The following is a 21,365-nucleotide window of genomic DNA, read 5'->3' as shown; positions in this document are numbered from 1 at the left end:
GAAGCATTTGCAGGATGTAGAGCCTTAATTTCAACAGATTTGACAACATCTGACATCATAAAAAATAAAATATGTTTCTTTAAAATTGCGTAGATATGGTTCTTTATATGTGATGGTGAAAGTTGGGGTTATGCAGCAGGTGTTTCAGTATTTATTTTAACAGAGGTGTCAGAATATTTCTCATGTTTGAAAAATAAATGAAAAATGAGTGACAGAATTATTTAACAGGTTTTATACATTTTTAGGGATGTTGTAATGCTAATAATGCATTGAAATAAAACATGAAATAGTGAACTAATGAGAATATGTCCTTTTTTTGGCTCAACCAGCCTTCATGTAAAACTAATGGAAATTACAGCCTGAGCTCGCTATTTTCATGTGAAATATCAACCTGCTGCATTTTCCATCATATTTCCAAAGCAAATGTCAAAGGCAGTGTCTCTTGTGTGTGTTTTTATCCTGTTTGTTTATTGTCTGTCCCTTTTTCTCCCACACACTCCCAAGGTATCTGCTCTCAAAGGCTTGGCCCTTAAAGGCACCGTGCATTAATATTTCATCACCACAGTGACACAAAACAAAACCCATTAGCTGAATGCAAATGTGTCTCCTTGAGTTCTCGTTAAGTAAAATGTCTGCAGGAAGTCAACAATGAAGAGAAACGAATGACTGCTTGTATTCACTTTTTTTTTTCAGTTGAGGAGCGCTTGTGTGGTTTTCTGCTTTGGATAGGATGTAATTGTCTGCAATTGCAAAGCAATTTCTAACCCTAATGGGTAAATTGTAGGGTGTAAAAACAGGCTTCTTGTTGTGCCATTCATACCAGCAATTACAGCAAATTGTGTAATATGGGTTTATAAAAGGCTTGTTTCTTAGATTAAGATTGTCTAATACATGTTTTTATCTGGGTTGTCATTATTTAACACAAGTGACATTTGTAGAAAATGGATTAATGGTGGACGGCCTTTGGTGTGAGGAGTGTGTGCTGAGCAAACAGAGAACAAAAGGGCAGACAGTGATAGTGTTGTCACGGTGTTATCCTTCTGCTTTGAGACCTCTCTATCAGATGTGTCTCATCAGTATAGCTAATGAAATCAGATGGACATGTATCGGTGGCAGCATGAAATCAATAAAGATTTAAAGGAAGTGTGATAGTAATGTCATAGTGGTGTATCTCAATATGAGTTTGTGTACATTTTTTATTTTTTTATTTTAAGAATTTATAAGCAATGTTATAAACATGATAACTGCTGATGCATCTTTTTAAAATACACATATAACCTGTGTAACATTACTCCTGAGTTGGTTTTATTTTATGTTTCCTACAGTCCCATTAAACACGAAAGCCCTCCCCCCATCTCTCACTTTTTAATGAGATTTGGAGTGTGTTTGTCACCCCACTGTGAGGCCATCAGTGACAGGCGCAAGGACAAAAGAAGGCCTGATGCTTGGGTTTTGGGAAATACCCCCCTCCTTGTCAGAGACACACACACACACACACACACACACACACACACACACATACATCCAGCCCTAGCTCCCATCTGGTGATAGGGCATTAAGAGGAAAGCCTGAATAAGGAGCACACATGGATGAATGTTCATGCACAGACACAGACACACACACACACACACACACACACACACATACACACACACACACACACTTCAATCCAGGTGCCTTAGCTGCATTAATTCAGAGAAAATGCATCCTTCCCTTCCTCTCCATGTTCCCAAAGTTTTTATATTCTATTCAACCTCAACTGTACTAAACTGCAAAACTGTGCTCTTTGGTTTTTGTCACCATCAAAATGTTAAAACTGCCAAAGCAAAACCAAGAGCAGGAAATTTTGAGATGCAGATGAGGAAAATAAAGCAACAAGTAAACCCAAAAATAAACCTAAAAAGATTCAAAAGTATAATACTTTTTTCAGTATTTTTAGACCATATGTGAAAAACAGACGGAAGTCGGGAAGGCCTCATTAGCAGATTTGTTCCCCGTGTGACATCAAATGTATGTTTTACACTGAATAATGGAGGAACTTGTGAAAGAAGCAGAAGCATCCTGGAAATATTTTAGAACAAACGTGCGATTATGATTCACCCTTTGAATAGAGAAACTCTGCATGTACACGCACATATCTGCAGATGTCTCAGCAGCATGCACATAATCTTGCATCATATAATTGTGTGTTAACTGTCTTCCATAAAAAGAATAAAAAAGAAAAACCTAAATGTTTTCAGATTCACCTTATTTTGTCATATTGAGATGAAATTGGTATTGTCTGTACTGACAACTAAAATCTCTTCTACTCTTTCTTTCTCATTAATATTTCGATTAGATTTTGCTGCAAGTATGTTCTATTAATTACACTTCCTACAAAGCCTTATTTCTTTTTTTCTTTTTTTTTTAAATTTGGAAATCAGCTTTTATGGCTTCAATCAATTGGGTTGGCAGCCACAAGCTAACTTCAATATGCTTACCTACTCTGTGTGGGTGTGTGTGTGTGTGTGTGTGTGTAGTCTGTCAAAAGTTCATTTTGGGGACAAATTTTAGACTTCAGATCAGTTACTTGGGGGCAGCTTGTCCAACTGAGGACTAAAGCTGTGACCTCAATCAGGAAAAAGCAGAGTTTTGGGTCACTGGCTAAGATTAAGGTTAGGTTAAGGTTAGGGATCTGCAAATAGTGGTTATGGTTAGAATATTTGAAATGAATGTAAGTCTGTGTAAAAGTGATCGTGATCTGATATGTGTGTGTCTGTGTGATCTTGAAGGATGCCTGATGAAAGAGAGTTTCTGACTTACTAATATTAGAGTGCCTCACCCCAGAGGCTCCCGCTTGACAAGCCAATGACGCACTTCCTGACAAGGTGGTAGGATGCTGCGTATGTGGAGAGGAGGAGGAGGTGGTGGTGAGGGGGATGAAGGGGAGCAGCTAAATATATACCAGCTGTGGTGATAGTGCTGAACGCTGGCATGTGCATCCAATCGTGCTTCCTGACTCCTGTAGGAGGAGGATCCTGCTGCTGTTTTCCGAGCCAATCGGTGTTAATCCAGAGCGTGTTGTGGGGGCATTGCTACCCAGCATTCAAGTAGAAGTGTGATGTATAGAACAGGAATATTTTATGCCTTGAATACCATGATCCCCTGCTGTTTTTATCTGCATTCAGCATATCTGTGTGCAGCGTTTGCATCGGTGAACACACCCATGGTCGTGTTACGCAGTGATACTTCATTGAGCACCATGGACAGCTCACGTGTGCTTGTATGTGACTACAGAAACTATTTTTCAACCCCAAAACAAGGATATTTCTCTGGTTGCAGTTACATTTACTAAAGCAAGTCCAAAAAATATTAAAAGATTATTAAGAACATCTAACAATTCATAGGTTTGGAATAAGTGGAGAGTAATGCAGAATGTTTTGTTTGTTTGTGAAACATAAAAGATCATATTTTCATCATCTTCATTTAATCATTCAGTTCTGACCCTAAATGATCTTTAAGCTAAGGTTTGAGTCGATATCCTCTCTGAAGATGTATTTTCTCATCACCCTGTGAATCGCTCAGAGATGCTGGAGGCACAGTGTGCAAATCAGGAGCTTATTTATGAGACACATTGGATCTCAGGGGCCCCAGCACAACATGAGCACAGCCCCCCAGTCATTAAAGAGTGATTTTGGCATCCACTTCCACTCCTCACGCATACACCCCTCCTCAGTTCCCTTGAGGCTGTAGCAGCACCTGCCCCCACCCACATTTGAACAGCCATTTAAGATGCTGAACATATGCGCACACATTCCCTCAATTTAGCATCCATGCTGTCAGACACACACACGCCCACATGCTATATCTGTATATGTGATGCAAATGAAAACATACAAAGTCAAGTGAATTTTTAAAGAACTTCTGGATGACGTTTTTCTACTGAAAGACTCCTATCAATGCACACACGACAAGGCTGCTGTCACCTCGATTTTTAAAAACCTTTTTTTTTTAGGAGCTCAGTGTGAGGAGGCGGAGGCATGCTTTGTGGAATAAGCGGATTGACGGTCGTGTAAAGGTTATGGGTCACCTCCCTCAGTTGCACCGGGACAGGATGACAGTTCTGGCTGGTTGACTGTGAGAAAATACTATTAAGGGCGGCTGGTGACACATTTATTGAGCCTGTCAAATTAACAAACGCAATGAGCTGAGCCGGGACAAGAGTCACAATAACACACACACAAGACACACACTCACACACACAGAGCATGTTTTAAATATCACCTGATCCAGAAGTTGTGCATCAATCAAAACCTGATATCTGTGTCACCTTGGGCTTTTTAAAAAACCGGGTTGTTTGACGTCAATGTTGTAGGAAAGAGAACGCACTCAGAATTTGATTTCACTGATAACTGCTCTGCACCATGCAGTTATCCAAACAAATTAATGATGTCTGCATACAGATTTAGATTAAATCAAGAAGAGATGAGCAGATACATATATTTAAAAGCAATAATTTAGTACGTTGTTGGAGTATGATGACTATTAATCATTATCTTATGCATTTCTACAGCTGTATTTCAATTTAAAGTCCACCTCCACTCAAAACAATCTTCACTTGGATGTTTGACCTTCACTACGCAGGATGACGTACGTACACAATTTCACACTGAAAAACTCAAGATTTTAAACTCGTCTGTTGAAGAGGGAGAGTTTCTCACCTTCTCGCCTTCAATCTGACTTTAAGATGCGTGCGTACAAGCTAATTTTGTGACATCACATCTAGTCTGGAGCCAATCGTGGTCTAGTATGCAGCTTACATAACTGTGATGTTGATACTTTAAGCCTTAAAGAATAAACCTTTCATTGAAGCAGGAGTCATCTAAAACTTCATCCTAAACTTTTGAAATGAAGAGTGATTGCATATTCATTTATTCTGGACTTTTCAATGAAAGAAAAGTAGTAGATGTAACATTTAGAAGTTTAACAAGATAAAACATGAAAGACATATCAGACACATATTATAGTATTTTTCAGTTAGTTTTATCTTAAAACATATCGTGGGGGGATTTTTGATATTTCCTTATTGATCTGAACCAGATTTACAGAATATCCATTGTGTGCCAGTTAATTTCTTTCATAATAGACAAGACATTTTTCTTGTAGTAGATCAGTAAGCACGACGAGGCAGTGAAGGCCTAACTAAGGATGTCAGGCTTTAGAGGGTTTTTATCTCAGTTAGACTAGATGATGATGATAAGAAAGAAACAGGTGTATTGTTTTGTTTAGTTGTATCTGCCCTGATAATCTGTGAGAATAGTGGAAGCTTTGTTGGTGGAGGTAGGGGTCAGGCTCCTAAATCGAAATAACACCTTCAAATAGCTCAATAAGTGCTCCTCCTCCCTCTCATCTCCATTAAGAGGTTAGAACAGTCAATAGGTCCAGCCAAACACTGGGGAATGACCCTATTGATTTTGCTGACAGGGAAGGAGGGCAGCCATTAACTGTGCACTTCCTGTGGCTTTGGTGGAGTGACTAAAAGTCTCAGCTAAAAAAAAACATTGTTTAATTCCTTCAACAGCAAATGGGATATGCCTTGTGGCATTTGGAAATGGCTTTTTTGACAATTGGCAACTTTTCTGTATTGACAAGTGAGCAGAGGGAAATATTCTGCCAAAAAATATACAGTATATCTGGTAGAGTATTTGCTGAAATTGTCCAGCAAAATCTGTGATTGACCAGTCATCTTAAACACAGAAAAACTAGCTGCATGTTTTGGCAGTCATGACTCACTAAGTCAATATTACATCCTGCACATGAGCAGCATGTTAAATATATTTTTTCTGACACAGAATAGGTATATCCATCTGAAATACTTCAGTCGAGTCATACAGAAAACCAGATGAAAAACAGTATATTTATATGAATGTGAGTGAAAGCGTGTGCAGGATGTGTGTTGGATGCCCCAAAGGTCACCATCTCCTAGGTTATATTAATGGTTTGGAGATCCTTCGTGCAAAGTCACTCTAGAAAGTGAGATGTTTTTGTCTTACTTTCAGAAAGACATTGACCCTGGATAATCTTCCTTAGTTGATGGAGTTCATTGTAATGGGATTGTGGATGTTCATGTTTATATTCATTACAAGGAGGAAGAATCTCAAATTTGTAGCAAATATGTAAATTATAACATCTATTTTAACATCTACAACTGGGTAAACGCCATCTGCTGAGGAAGCTTGTGAAAGCTATTCTACACTTAAAGGGTCTAAAACCCATACAGAAATCTTCTCGCCCATAAAAATCCCATAAAAAGACCTAATCAAGGCCAATTTTTGATCTTTTTTTCAATAAAATAACTGCATAGTAGAGTAAATGACTCAGTACATGTTAACTACACAGGGCAGCAGAGTCATTGTGAAATGATCCTCCTTTTTGACAATACAAACTCTCAGGACACACACACATTTGTTTGATTTTTTTTATCAAAAAAGGATAGAGAGTATTTCATTTTGACATCAACAAACCTCTCAATTTACACAGCAACAGAAGCCATAGAATCACACTTTAACTTCAGAGGCACAAAAACAGGAATCTTTTTACTACTTCAGGTTGCACATTTGTCATTTTTTGAAAAATGTAGAATCGCCTGTCTAGGTTTCATCCATAATGTCAATAAATATTGTTTTGAAGGAGAAAGGAGGAGGTACATTTGGTTAGGTAGGGCAATGAGGGGTCCAGCCACTTGATGAAGAACATTTTAAAACAAAAAACAGAGAAAAGAGAGAGAAAGACAGAGAGAGACAGATAGAAAGAGAGAAGAAACAACAGCACACAGTCCATGAGGACAACATTAAAACAAAAACAGAGACATGAAGAGCGTCCGATTTCAACGGAGCCCAGTTTATCATTCTCATCTGGTGAGCAGCCCCGTCACAAACTCCTTGAATTTTCTTATTGTCAAAGACGTTTGTGTTGGACTCTATTACTATATTTGTATACATATATTTCTATGTTCATTTTCTTTACAAGTATTTGCGTTTATTTTCTACATTTGTTATCACAAAAAAAGCACGACTTTTGAACAAATGCATAAAAAATTGTTACATAATGACTGTTAATGACGTTTGACATTTGACCAGAACTGTTACTATGGATTTATTGCTTTGTACACTGAGTCATGTTTGGTGCCAGCAGCACACTTGGGGGGTTGGGAGGGGTCCAGACTGCAACCTCGCTGCTGATGGTCTGTACTAGCTTAAAAAAATACAGTTGACTTCCAGCTTAAAACCAGCTCTGCTCTTCAGCTTTGGTTAATTGTGCAAAGAAATTGAAGCATCAGTAACAGTTTCTGAGACAAAGATGAATAAGTGTGAAAGAAATCTAAAGGAACAATTTTTTTTAAAGGAAAAAGACATACTACAAAATTCATTTTGTTCCATGCATAAATACACATCCACACACATCTATATTGTGAAGTGCTGACGTACGGTCTCCACAGACAAGTGACAAATGAAACAAACTTGGCCCCCTTCAGACCTTGTCAGTGTAATTGCAGAATGAGGTCGAAACTGAATCTAGAGGTGGACTCTGTCGTACTCTGGAGCCTGAAAAACATTTCACTGCCAGATTCTCATCAGTAAAGACGTTACAGTTCATTTAATTATCATCTCACTTCTGATCTGAAATGAAAATGGACAAATGGCAGTTTGTCCAAATTGCACATCATTGCCCATCCTACTATATCTTCTCTAGAACTATACATAGAAAGTATTGATATCTGTAAACATTCAAATACTTCTCTTGTACCATGTCATATGACATTTTAAACTCATCTTCCTATAGTTCAAACATGGGAATTAGAAATTGCTCCCTTATACCTTTATTCGTATGTTTATATACCACTATTTTAATATTCTGGATTATTTTCTCTCATAAACCATCATTAGGTGTGCTGCTCTAATATATCAAGACTCTGATACTGATTGGCTAATTTGTATTAAAGTCTCTGGATTGCACCAACCCTTTATGAGGTCTGCTATGACCACCAATCTTTTGGTCGAATCTGTATACTCATAAAGATATGTTTTATTTGAGACAAATCTTTGAACAATGCTTTGAAATCATGAAAATGGCTTTACTCCTGCACTACACTGCTGAGATGTGTCGGGCTACAAATGCTAAAATCATACTCTCAGCCTCAGAGGTACCGTGTTACAAAAGGACAAGTCACATGATGTAGCAAACATATTTAAGACTTTTTTTTTTTTTACCTTTTATGCGGTCATCACAAGCCATTATGCCACTCATTGAATCTCTACACCAAGTCACTTACATTATAAGGACTTTGATTTACACACACAGAAGCCAGTGATAAGAAAAAACAAAATCATCTTGTGCATTTAAAGGACACACTACTCTGAGTGCATTGAGGAGAGATACAGTACAATCTATATCAACAGAGAGTCTAGTTTCTGTTCACAATGCTGTGCAGTGACATGTTTATACATTGTAATGGCTGGCTTGTAGGACGCTGTATTGTAACAAGAACCAGTTAATTTGATAAATAAGGGATTAGTTCTAATGGGCTGCTTCTATGTAAGCATACAGGCTTCAGTGTGGTCAGGAAGCCTCAGCTGATGGGATGAAAATGTTCACGTTTACACACGATTGCACTCCAAATAAATATATCTATCATCAATATGCATAATAATACATTTACAGACTGCCAATTTGATATGTGTTACACCTCTATTAATCAAATATCTTTGAGTGATTTTTATATATTTTAGTCGTTATTACATTAAGTTGATACTTTTTTAGACTTTTTTTAGAATTTGTGCAAACAATACAGCAATGGATTGTAGCTCTTTTTCTTGTTTCTCATTTGTTGATATTCTTGTGTGACTAAACTGATGTACACTCAAGAAAATAAGTCTACTCATGTGTTTGGTCTAAGAGTATCCCTCATCCTGCCTGTATCCATAGCCTCCTCCTTGTGCTTCTTCCTGGACATACTCCTCCGTCTTCTCCCAGCCAGCAGCCCAGCCACCATTCACCTGTGTGGTGGCACCGTACGACTTGCTAGGTCCTCCGTAAGTGCCATAGTTCTGAGTGATGTCGCCCGTCTCTTCTGCCAGCTCGTCCTCATCAATGAAGCCACACTTCTCCTCGCTGGTCAGTTCAGGGTCGGCCCACGGCTGTTTTTCTCCTGATGCAAAGAGGCCATAGAACACCACACCCCCATAATGCACCATGGAGGCAATCAGGAACACATACTGCCACTCTTCTCGAGTCTGAGGAGGAAGGACATACAAAGAAAATGTTGTTTCGAACCCCTTAACAAGCAACAGCCTGCCAGTACAGCTAAACATTGTTCAAATCCCACAAAACCGTATTTTCTAATTCTAGCAGAGATCCCAAAGTTTCAAAAGGCATCAAATGTGTGAAGCTGAATTTGGGGGAAATGTGTATAAAATGATGCCCAGGATGTCAAGGATATTTTCAACTCATGGAAAAACACAGATTCTTCAATATGAATGAAAAGGCTGATAAAGGATAAAATCAGTCAGTGTGGAATAAGCTGATTGAATAGCATAAAAGCCACACAAGCAACAAAAGCTCTAACAGAACTGTACATCAGTGGCTACAGGAACTTTGCATAAACAGTAAATACTTTTATACTTAACATACAACATTTAGTATCACTTAACCTCATCTGTCACTTTAGCTGTGCCATGAGTATTAGATATACATCATTTTCAGATATTATCAAACCTGCAGTGTCTATTTTTTAATCTCATATAAATGTGGTACTGTGTCAATTATATTTGAAACTGCTTTATGTTAACTATATCGGAAATACATTTTAAAAAACTGCCATGTTTTCTGTTAGATGGAGAAAGTCCTTACCTTGTTTTTTGTCATAGCACCAACAATCAGTGGACACACCATCCCAGACAGGGTACCCACACCATTAGAGATGCCCATAAGGATACTGGCATAACGTGGCGCGATATCCAAGTGATTGACATTAAAGCCTGATAAAGCAAAAAATACATATAGCTGATACATTTTTATCTTTGGGAGTTTTGGTAACAAGATTCAAATGGCAGGAAAATCTACAACAATGTGTGTCAAAAGAAACAGAAAAGGGACAGTTTTAGGTGAGAGCTGCATAAATGGTGACCATCTTGTTGTAGAATAGGCAGTCAGTAACTTGCCACACATCCTCCCCCACTCTGACTGGCTGAATGAGTAAGTGTCCTGGCTGGCTGCTGCACGTTGCCTGCCTGGCGAAAAATCCCCTGAGACAGCTAGCACTGAATTATTAAACACTCCAGGACACGGCTCAAGAACAACAGGCAAGAATCTGATTTTGCACTTTGCACCTACTGTAACCATGCATACACATGAAAAGATCTGTTGATTGAATGGCTACACTACATCTCATATCTCTCTGATGTATGAATAAATAATAATAATCAATTTACAGCAAATTCACAGAGGGTTAGGCATTAAACTGCAAGTACAAAATTTAATAGAAATCTAGGTTCATGTGCAATGTCATATTATGAAATGGAACTTGACATATCACTGGGATGCTTATCAAAAGTGTGTTTCATTTCAAATACATAGCAACCATGTTTTATAATTACAGCTGTCTGCCAAAGAGAGAAAATACAGATAATGTAATTTTATCCAGACCTTGATCATCAGAGTATGGCATGAAAACCAGCCAATGTTTTTTTTTTTAGGTATAATATTTCTACATGTTTATGCCATATCAATCTAAACTGAAATCCAAATGAAACAACACAACACGATCTGGGTTCTCCACTAACTTTGTAATTCTGTCAATGGAAAAAGGAATTGAAAAACTCAAGAGACAGTGGTTAAATATTATAGACAGAACTTTTCTAATTTCAGTTAAACTGTTATAAATTTATTGTAAGGCTACTATCAATTACTAAATTATAGGAAAAGTTTGACATTTTGAAAATATGCTTGTTCACTTTCTGGCAGCAAGTTAGATGAGAAGATTTATACACTAAATACGAAGCTACAGAAAGCAAGCTAGCCTAAATTAATCTAGTTTAGCATAAAGACTAAAAGCATAGGAAAACTGCTGTCTCTGCCCAGGGGTCCAAAGGTGCTGGACTATGAAATTCACTGCTATCTGCCAGGAAACAGCCTGGAACACATTAAAAACACACCTAGATGTTGTTGTTTTATTACCTTTGGACAGAGCCAGGCTAGTTGTTTCCCCTTGTTTCACATTTACTGTACAGATATCAAATATGAGAGTGGTACTGACCTTCTCATCTACACCTCACCAAGAATGTGAATAAGCATATTTCTCAAAATGTCAAACTACTAAGGCCCACTGTGGATAGGATTTAGTGACATCTAACACTGAGGGTGCAGATTGCAACCCACTGAATTACCCCCCCATCCATTAGCCCTTTTGTAGTGAAAACTACACAAAACCACATATTTAGATCCATATAGATTAAACACTGATGATTAACCTTTAATTGTATTTAAATTATATTTGACTGAAATATTTCAAATGTGTTTCACATCTACTAACCTGATATAGCAAATCCACTGAAGCCCACAGCCAGCACCAGGAAGGAGATCGCCATGCCTTTGCTGTGGGAATATCCTACCACCAGCAGCAATGTGGCCTCCATGCCAAATCCTAACAGAGAAAGACCGCAGGTCACACACACACATGCACACACAGAAATACACAGGCTGTTGGACATCACAGTGCCAATTGAATTAAGCATGATACACGGTCTGCACTCAATTACATAAGCGACAGATATGAAATCAATTCACAATCACCACTGGTGAGGCAACATGTGTGCAAGTATTGAACAGACAGATTTTTACAAAAATACAAACACAACTATCTTGACTTAACCCATCTGGTCACAATGTAGCAAAGACCAACTAAGAAAAGGAACAGTATGGATCTAACACTGTGACAGCAACACCCTGTCGCTGTGCAGAGAGAGGTGTGGAAAATGATATTTCATCCTCTGCTCTGGCTTCTCACCTCCACAGTTCATGATCTTCCTGACAGTGGTAGTTGACAGGATGTTGTGACTGCGCAGGTAGTCGGCCAGCTGGCCACCGATGGGCACAATGATGGTCATCACCAGATGGGGCAGAGCAGACACCATGCCAACCTACCAGCCACATAAAGGAAACCAACCAAATCAGATGCATTATAATTTATCATTCCTGCTAGTTTAATGACATCTTTTGTTTTGTTTTCTTTGTTTATAAAAGATCATGCACAGTATTAAACAGTAAAGCTGCCATTTGATGTAGCCACATACTCTGTGATTAATGTTTTTCTTATCCTGCTGCCAGCAACACCTGCAATTTTCAGTGTCAAATCATTTGTGACCTGAAGACCAACCTTTGTGAACTGTTTTTGCCTTGTTACGTAATGTATCAGTTCATGAGAAATGTCTGCAGGCCAACAGTTGAACTGTCATTGATTGTGCTAACAATTCAGTCCAGGAGCAAAGGGTCACATGCACAAAAATGTCTGGCCTTTGTATGTGTGTGTGTGTGTGTGTGTGTGTGTGTGTGTGTGTGTGTGTGTGTGTGTGTGTGTGTGTGTGTGTGTGTGTGTGTGTTTGTGTGTGTGTGTGTTTCCATTGCATTTTAACACATCATTTATCAACCACATCACTGTTGATTCACATTGTAGGCCCACCTTGCTTATCTCAAAGCCAAACACCTCCTCAAAGTATGCAGGCTGACTGATGAGCAGCAGGTAAAACGTCCAGCTCCTGCAGAAGTTGGCCACGATGATTGCATAGACGGGCATTGAAGTGAAGAACTGCCTCCAGGGGGTCTTGAATTTCTAATAATATTAATCACAACCCATTTATTTTTACAACGAAGTATAACAAAAATAAAACTTATTTGAATTTGAATGGAAGGGACATTTTTTCCAGATCACAATATCTACTTTAATGAGAGGATTTCTATGTGTAACCCAGGTCATGCAGATGCAGGTCTACAGCGCTGCCAGGCCCAATTATTTTTTTTCCAGGTTGGCAAAGTCATGGCCCGCCTTACTCTGCCTCTGATTGGCTAGTACTTGTTACCTTTGGTTGTTGGGTTGGTTAGGTTTATCTGGATAAGCAGAGTTGTTACCTGTCTAATGCTGGATCTAAATATTGAGAATTGATATCCTGAATTACCTATATTAGGGTGGTACCCAGTCAGAGAGAGGAGTAAGGTGTCATTTGTTACTAAATTGAAATTGAGATGTCTTTGTGGGATTAAACCATACACAAAACCTACGGTTATTTAATTTGTTTGTTTATTTTCCAAAACAATACAAGGTACCAGTTCGCAGCTGCTTGTCATGGGTGGTCACTGAATATTGCAAATAGCGGTTTCTACCTCCTGTTCGAGTCAAGTATCTTCTGATTCTGGTCAGGTGTAATTGTAGTCTCTTTACTGATTAATTTTCTGGTTTCTGGTTTAAATGTAGGGTTAGGTATTCTTTACATTGCACAGGATTTAAAAACAAAGAGTACTGGTTAGGTAAATTATATTTTCTAGTTCGTCTGAAGGCTCAGTTCTTATTTTCCCCTCACCTCAGCAGGACCCATTAGAGTGGCACTCTCTCCAATGCTCTCCTCAATGTAGCAGCGCTCCTCATCAGTGATGGTTGGATGTTCAGCAGGGCTCTCATAAGACACGAGGATCCAGAACATGTACCAAAATATGCCAAAGCACCCTACATATCACAGACAGATACAAAGTCGGGATTTTAAATAATTGCAGATGAAACGTTGCATCAATTCTGTCCTCACCAGTATGTACACAGTACAGTGTTTGGCAGCCTAATCTTTCCAAAATGCCTGAGAGAATAAAACCCAGACAGGAAAGCTAACTACATCCAGTCCAGAGCGAAAGATGGGGGTTATTTATTGACACACCAAAACATCGGGGGAGGAAATCAATATGCAGTCTGCTGGGATAAATCCATTTGACTTTCACTGGACTTACTGACCGTCAAACTCTTAAGCTTCAAGACACTGAACCATGAAATTTTTCAAGATATTTATACTCTTTTATCATAATTTCAACACAAAATTATTCTCTTGCATATACTCAACAATACATCATCAGTCAACCTTACCGTAGACATAGAATACTGAGGACCAGCCTGAATACTGAACCAGGATCCCAGCTAGAGGCATCGCTATCACAGCACCGGCATAAGAGCCTGAGAAACAGAGAGACCATGCAGTTAAAGGGGAACATGTTGGGCCTTCTTAAATAAACCAATTTTTCGAAAAGCCAATCACATGAGAAATCAATATTTACCACAAAAAGAGATGGTGGCCAGACGACTCCTTTCCAGTGGTGGAGCCCACTTACTCCAGATGCCATGACAAGCTGGATAGGTGACTCCCTAAACATTGCAGAGCATTGATCTGTATTAATTTATGTAACAGAAACATGAGTCACATATGTAGCTAATAACAGATGGAAGGGATAGGTTCTCAATTTTTCAAGTCTGTCCTAAAACAACAGTCAGGTCAAGTATCCAAATGAAAATTAGCATGTTTTTCTTGCTGCAATTATTCTTCCTTTTCATACTGACCAGCAAGAAATCCCTTCATAATCCACTTTCAGTGTAAGTGATTTGTCCCCCATCGCTTACATTATAAGAGTGTTTAGATCGCGTAGTGGTCAGTATGAACAGCAGGAATTATCACAGTGAACAAAACCTGTTTCAATGTTCATTTGGGCATTTGGGCATCTGACATATTTTTAAGAAAGATGTGAAAAAATTGTGAACCTGTCCTTTAAACTGGGGAAGTTCTCCCTTATACAGACAGGGTGTTTTATAAATGTATCATGGATGTGGTCAATGCTCTATGTCAGCCATTTGTGGTGTCCCAGGAGCCATTACAGGGCTTGATTCCCTAAAGCACAGTGCTTTCATCCAACCTACCAATAAACATAAAAGTATATATTGCAGTTTTGTATTATAAAGATATAGCTGTCCATGCATTACTTTGCATCTATTTTAATGAATCCAACACCATATCGTGCCAGTGAATGATGGACTCAAACATCCAATTGCAAATATAAATATACACATTTTACCATATGCACCCATTTTGTGCATTATAAAGTGGATTACAATGCTTTTTAGTTACCACAACTAAAATTTACCAAAATGTCACACAGTGGAGGATTTGAGTTTAGGATGTATAAACACACAAGAGAATGTCCTTTTACTCATGAACCAACAGTCATCTGAGATAATAACTAACAAAAATTAACATTTTCACCCGTGTAATTAACATGAACAAATTGCACAGTGCCATGAGCAAAGAGGACCTGATGAGCTGTTCATGGAGGAAAGCAGGCCTGCAGCTATTAAATGTTCATCAGCCACTAATTTGAACAAACTGTGCTGACGTAAAATACAATCTGTATTGACTTTCTTAGGAGAGCGGTGCTGTGCCTATATGCTCTCACAGGGGATTAACTATCCAGAGTATAATGTTGGATCAATTTTTTCTCCTCAAAATGTGTAAAAACTATCATAAAACCTTGGATAAAGATCTGATGCTGATTTATCATCATGGCCAAGCATTTAATTATATGTGTATGAAAACACTGAAATAATCTTAATTTAAAAAACAGTTATAATTACACACACTACACACTAACAACTTTATCTTCACACTGCAAATCATCAACATCTTGGCTACATGTCAGTGTTTAAGTTTACATTTGGCTGTCATGTTTTACTACAACGCCAGAAGATTGATGTGCGTTTGCATATCAGCATTTCCCTTTTCATGTATCTGTATACCAGCACTTTGCTGTTGTGTATCCTGGAGACAAAGTGTGACTGGAAAAAAAGGAGCTGGACTATCCCACAAACACTACTGTCGTAGTGGACTGAATCAATAAAGCCCATCTCAGATTTCCAGAGGCTGAATATCCAGTGCAAGTTACAGTCTGTCTATTGCTTTCTCATCGTGTAAAGATTGTAAGAAGTCCCCTTGCATTTATAGTCCACAGCATAGTATGTTATTTAAAGCTATTAAGCACTAGATCACCTTTATGGTCTATAACTAAATTTATTAGAGAGGGCAAAGACTCAAACAACGCTGTAATACACCTTAGAAATGTTAATACTCCCTCTTTCACATCATTCTTTGGGGCTGGGGTGGGAGGGGGGAATGCTACTCTTACCTCCACAAGCCCTTGTAATATCCTGACAAAAATGACACACCCATAATGGACTCGGGCAGCTGAGGGAATGAACATGTTGAGAGTCGAGGTAAGGACAATGGCTGCACCAAACACCCTGAAAATGATAGAAATATATTTTAGATACATTTTGTACATAGCAACTACCATCATAATTATTACATTTCAACTTATATATAGGCCTATTTTAGTTTGTGGCATAGTGACAAAAAATATTACATTAGGTTAAATCTCTCTCTTTTAAAAAAAAAACATTACAGCCCTGATAAATGTTTTTAATGCACTTCACACTAAAAACATCCATGACATATATACAGTTACTTTATTTTACATTAAACGGTTTCAGAGTCACATTCTGTTCACTGTTTCCTTCAAATTTCGTGTCTTCCTCGGCTCTGATTGGCCCTTCGCCAGTGACGTCAGGGAAAACTAATATTTCACGCGAGACGCCACATCATTCGTCACTTTGCAACCACCCAGGCATAGGCTATATTTCATTAATAATAAACTCATTTCATTTTTATTTTTCAATGAATACGACTTAAAAAAAAAATATTTTACAGCATTCATTAACAGGCCTCACCACAGCTTATTATTAGATTCAGCCTGGTAAATTGGAGAAGGCGTCTTGCCAATTTGTTGTCATTATTAATGTTATAATAAAGGGACAATATCAGGTTTAGCGTAGCCTATATTTATATATATATGTTTTTTTTTCTTTTCATTAATCGTGCAGGAGCAGTTGAGCAAGTGAAAGGAGCCCTCCATGAGTTGTTTCTCATTTCTGTCACGTCCTCCCGCCCCTTTCATCTGCACGCTGGGGGCACGCCCTAATCCGGCTAAAACTACTGTTGGGCACGAGACCAATTGATTAGATTACATCCTCGTGTCAATCAACAGCACGAGGACAGGCAAATATCTTTTTGTTGTTGTTTTTTTTTAAATATATTGGCTTGGGCTATATAAATATATAGATATAAAGTAAAACATGCTGCAATAGGCTGAATCCCTGTTAAATGACTATTAATCGTAGTATGCTTTTTTTTAAATTTAGAAAACGTTTGGCATTGCGAATTCAAGATTGAGGCCTGTTATGTTGAGCTGTAAACAAAATTGCCTCCATGTTCAGTTTTTGTCGCCAAAATGAACTAGATAATTAATCTATATCCACTTACATCACATAACATTTTATCCCTGTGCACCATTATATTGAGATTGAAATAGACTTAATGTAATATAACGCAATTCTAATGTGTGTTGCATTGGCAGTGCTCGTGTGAATAAAAGCCTTTGGCGACAAGACAGGGTCTGGTCTCCATGCCCCGAGAGAGCGACAGATTAGACTCGGCTCCCTCCAGGGAGCTCATTAACAGGTGGCAGAAAGCCCTGACACCAGGAGCTGCAGGCCTGCCAGCCCGGCGCCCTGCCTGCAGCTCTGCATCACTTCAGAGCAGCTGATCAGCCGCATCACGACTGTCTGCTGCCTTTATTTAACCTACTGATTTACACTTATAGACACTGCTACTGCTTGCCGTCTATTCAGTTCATAATTCAGACAATCAAGACGCCATTTTTCTATTTCTGGCCTTTGCTTTCCTTTGATTGTTTTTTTTATTGTTAACTGAATTTATTGGGATGCCTGTTTTCATTTCGATTCCTGTCTATTTTGTAAATACAGAAGAAAGGAAACAATAAATCAGAGAGGAAGAGGGAGGGGGGGGTCTCTCCGATTGTAATAAATATCGCATTGGTTCCTCTGCCAAATGAGTGTGTGTCTGTGCTGTATTTATGGTAATTCATGGGGAGTGCCGCCTACCTGTTTGCTGCCAGTCTGGAGGATATGTATCCTCCCGGGATCTGCGTCACTATGTAGCCCCAGAAAAAAGATCCGTGAATCATTCCCACCGTCTCTGGATCCCAGTTGAACTTGGCTTTCTGGGGTGGGAAATAAAACCAATAAAAGCGAGGACACACAGACGCTGAATATTATTAAATGACCTCTGTTGGAGACTAGACATTCATTTATCTTTCTCTTCAATATCAATGAACAAATAAACGAGAAACCATTTATTTTTCTGAAGAGAAAGATTTAAACCTATAGGCCTTACAATTATTATTTAAGGGCCTGAAACGTTTTATTTCGATCCAGACCAACATTGATCTGTTCACCAACATCATGGGCATGATCTGTCAAAGGAAAGCTGCTGAATAGTTGTGTGTTTGTTTTAAACCTATGTGGGACTGTGCATGTTGGATGGACATGATTAGGTGACGAATAATTGGCCTAAACGCAAAAACAGTCTAAATATATTCATTCATTTAACGTAAATATGTACAGGCTGCAAATTCACATATAGGAACATCATTTTTGAATGGATGTCTCTTTTAGGTTAGCATATTGGACCTTTATGCAAATATTCTTGTCATCGAAATGTCTATTTTACACTAAAAATCAATTATTTACATTTCTATACGATTAACACGATACACCTAGTTTACATAGGTGATATTGACCTTCAGTCTTTTTTTAAATTACATGATGGACCGCATTACATTTTTTTTTTTAAAAAGCTACATATGTTATTTGGCATCATAGCACTTGATCATCTCTGTTTTGCATTAAAATGTGGCCATGATTTAAAATATTAAAGTCCTATTAAAGGGTTTCTTACCCACAATTATCTCCTTAAATGTCAGTATGATTACTGGGGATCTTTAAAGATTTGGGTAAGGATTTTATGGCTTAATAATGAAATAGGCCTTTACGCATTCCTGTGCAGGAATTCATTTCTTTCTCCTCTTTATTTTTTTCTTGATAAAACAAAAATCAGGTGTGTCATGTCTGGAGGCATGCTTTAGTCTACGTCGTTTTTACGTCAGGAGGTGCTCTCGTGCTGTAGCCATACCTCTTTGATGATGATCTTCCCGTTCTGGTGGATGGTGCTGTTATTGACCATGCCCACTATAGCCACGCCCAGGTTACACCGGATACCGAAGGAGATGCAGAAGCCCAGGCCGCTCATCATGGCGATGATGTAGCGCCGAGGCAGACCGAAGCAGTTGCAGTCGCACAGCGGGGGTTTCTTCTCCGCGGCCTCCCGGGGACGCCCATCCTCTGTCAGCTCGATCACCTCCCCGGATTTCTGTTTCCTCTCTATCACCCTGCAACAGCCAGGTGAGCACAACACTAGCTAGCAAGAGTCCCCCAGTCAAGTCACATCACATGAGATCAAGTCATCACCATCCCCAAAAACAAAAAGAACAAAAAGGCCTTTTTCCATTTCTGTTCTCCTATTCCATGAATATTCAATTTGAAATAGATGCATAGGAGCTTGAGTAGTTTGTATGAATATCTGGGATTTCTTGTGTCATTTCAGGCAAGAAAACACAAACAGTAACTCTTGAAAAACTCATGAAAATCACCCTAAGCAGCAGCATAGGCGTTGAGGCCTCTATACTGTATTTTCTTAGTGGAGATGATTTTCACACTGTGAGCATCTCATCTATGAGATTCAAGTCAAGATGATTCAACAGACATAAACAACGAATTAAACCCAAATATGTGCATCTGTGAGTGCGCTGAAGAAAACCCATATAATTAAAATACAACGCACTTCACGTAGAGCTGAAGGAAAAAGGCGAATTATGTTCCTGTACCGCATTGCAGCAGCCCACTCACTTTCACTCTCATTAGCATTCACGGGACCGAGCAGCAGCCCCAACCTCCAGACACACGTCTGTGGGCATTCCTCAAAGTCTTCCCCCCTTCTGTTTTAACTCACATTTATTTTGTCCAAATTCGAGATACAAAATTATAAAAATCGAAACATCTAAATCCAAGTGTCTGCAAATGATGAATTAAAAAACAATAGAGATGATTGATAGAAAATGAATCGAATATAATGTAAAGTGTTGAATGAAATTTGAGGCCTGTGTGTTTTAACAGTCAATCCACTGCGTTTATACAGAGATGCTCATTGAAACCAAACCTCATCTGATCATCAGTACTTTTAAAATCTGCATTTTAACAGCAGAATTGAATGAATTAAGCATAGGTTATTGCTTTGTGAAACAATTCTCCAGCAAAACGCTTGAAATACATTAACGATAATTCACAAGAGAATTGTCAAAAGTCCACATTTTATTCGTTCTTATGATCCTGCAGAAACTAGCAGGATAATATCTACACAAGAGAAAAATCAATGTGTCGTATTAAATTGGCAAATACATAGATTGTAGTTAATATGGAGCACGGCTTGTTATTGGATGTGCGTCACTGGTTTAGAAGATAATATTGGAGACACACAAAATGTTGAATGAAACACAAAAATTACGTGCTTGGCCCGCACGTCTGCTAATGAGATTCACGCATACAGGCCCCGCACCAGGGTGGACGGACTGTGTGCATCACTGGCATCTAGGTTCATCCAAAGAAACCCCTGCCAATGCCATCGCACACACACACACACACACACACACACACACACACACACACACACACACACACACACACACACACACACACACGCACGCATGTACGCACACACTAGATTGCATAATTTTCCACTCACTTCTAGAGGCGTGACTATAAAGATCCCTGTAAGTTGTAAAACAGTTGTCGGTGGCCTTGTAGACACACACACACACACACACACACACACACACACACACACACACACACACACACACACACACACACAATCCAAATCATCCCAATGTAACGTCAAGAAATTACTGGGCGCCAATCAGGCTGGTAGAAAATGTCACGTCCTTACCTGTACATATGACCCAGGGTCTTCCCCGCAAATTCCTTCACCCCTGCCGCAGCTCTCGTCTTCACGGACTCCATATCCAGTTTCTATGTATTGGCCTCTTTTTCTCAATATCATTTACTGCTTAATCGTCATTTTACGGCGCAGGACAGCCGACTGCAGCGGCTACGAGGAAAACAAAACCGAGTTGTGGTAAATCTGAGTCCAGAGAGGCGGCGATCCGACAGACTCGCCTGGTTTTCACAATGAAAAGCTCTGTTACACCTTCATGCAAAGGGGACTCAGACGAGCTGTGAGCCTTCATCCACCACCAACTCATCTCCTGCCTGGCGTACA

The 21,365-nt window shown here is 38.9% G+C and overlaps 1 protein-coding gene across 1 annotated transcript; it reads right to left on the bottom strand.

Moving 5' to 3' along the window:
* Positions 1–8,930: 8,930 nt before the first annotated feature.
* slc17a6b (solute carrier family 17 member 6b) lies at positions 8,931–21,106 on the bottom strand. The gene is made up of 12 exons (XM_053317921.1): positions 21,033–21,106; positions 19,164–19,419; positions 18,074–18,192; positions 16,240–16,354; positions 14,347–14,434; positions 14,159–14,245; positions 13,611–13,753; positions 12,716–12,865; positions 12,044–12,176; positions 11,570–11,680; positions 9,889–10,016; positions 8,931–9,272 (listed from the first exon to the last, which is right to left on the bottom strand). Exons 1-12 carry the CDS (start codon positions 21,104–21,106, stop codon positions 8,931–8,933), a joined length of 1,746 nt encoding a protein of 581 aa, XP_053173896.1.
* Between the last annotated feature and the right edge of the window lie 259 nt (positions 21,107–21,365).

Source organism: Scomber japonicus, chromosome 1 (assembly GCF_027409825.1).
Source record: "Scomber japonicus isolate fScoJap1 chromosome 1, fScoJap1.pri, whole genome shotgun sequence".
In the NCBI taxonomy this organism is placed as follows: domain Eukaryota; kingdom Metazoa; phylum Chordata; class Actinopteri; order Scombriformes; family Scombridae; genus Scomber; species Scomber japonicus.
Note: the sequence above shows the minus strand (reverse complement) of the source record. Positions and strands in the feature narration are given on the sequence as shown.

Coding starts and splice junctions, on each gene's coding strand:
- slc17a6b (XM_053317921.1), bottom strand. CDS start 21,106: ATGGAGTCCGTGAAGACGAGAGCTGCGGCAGGGGTGAAGGAATTTGCG. Junction 12,866..13,610: donor CTCTAATGGGTCCTGCTGAG/GTGAGGGGAAAA, acceptor TAATATTATTAG/AAATTCAAGACCCCCTGGAG. Junction 12,177..12,715: donor TTGGCTTTGAGATAAGCAAG/GTGGGCCTACAA, acceptor TGTGGCTGGTAG/GTTGGCATGGTGTCTGCTCT.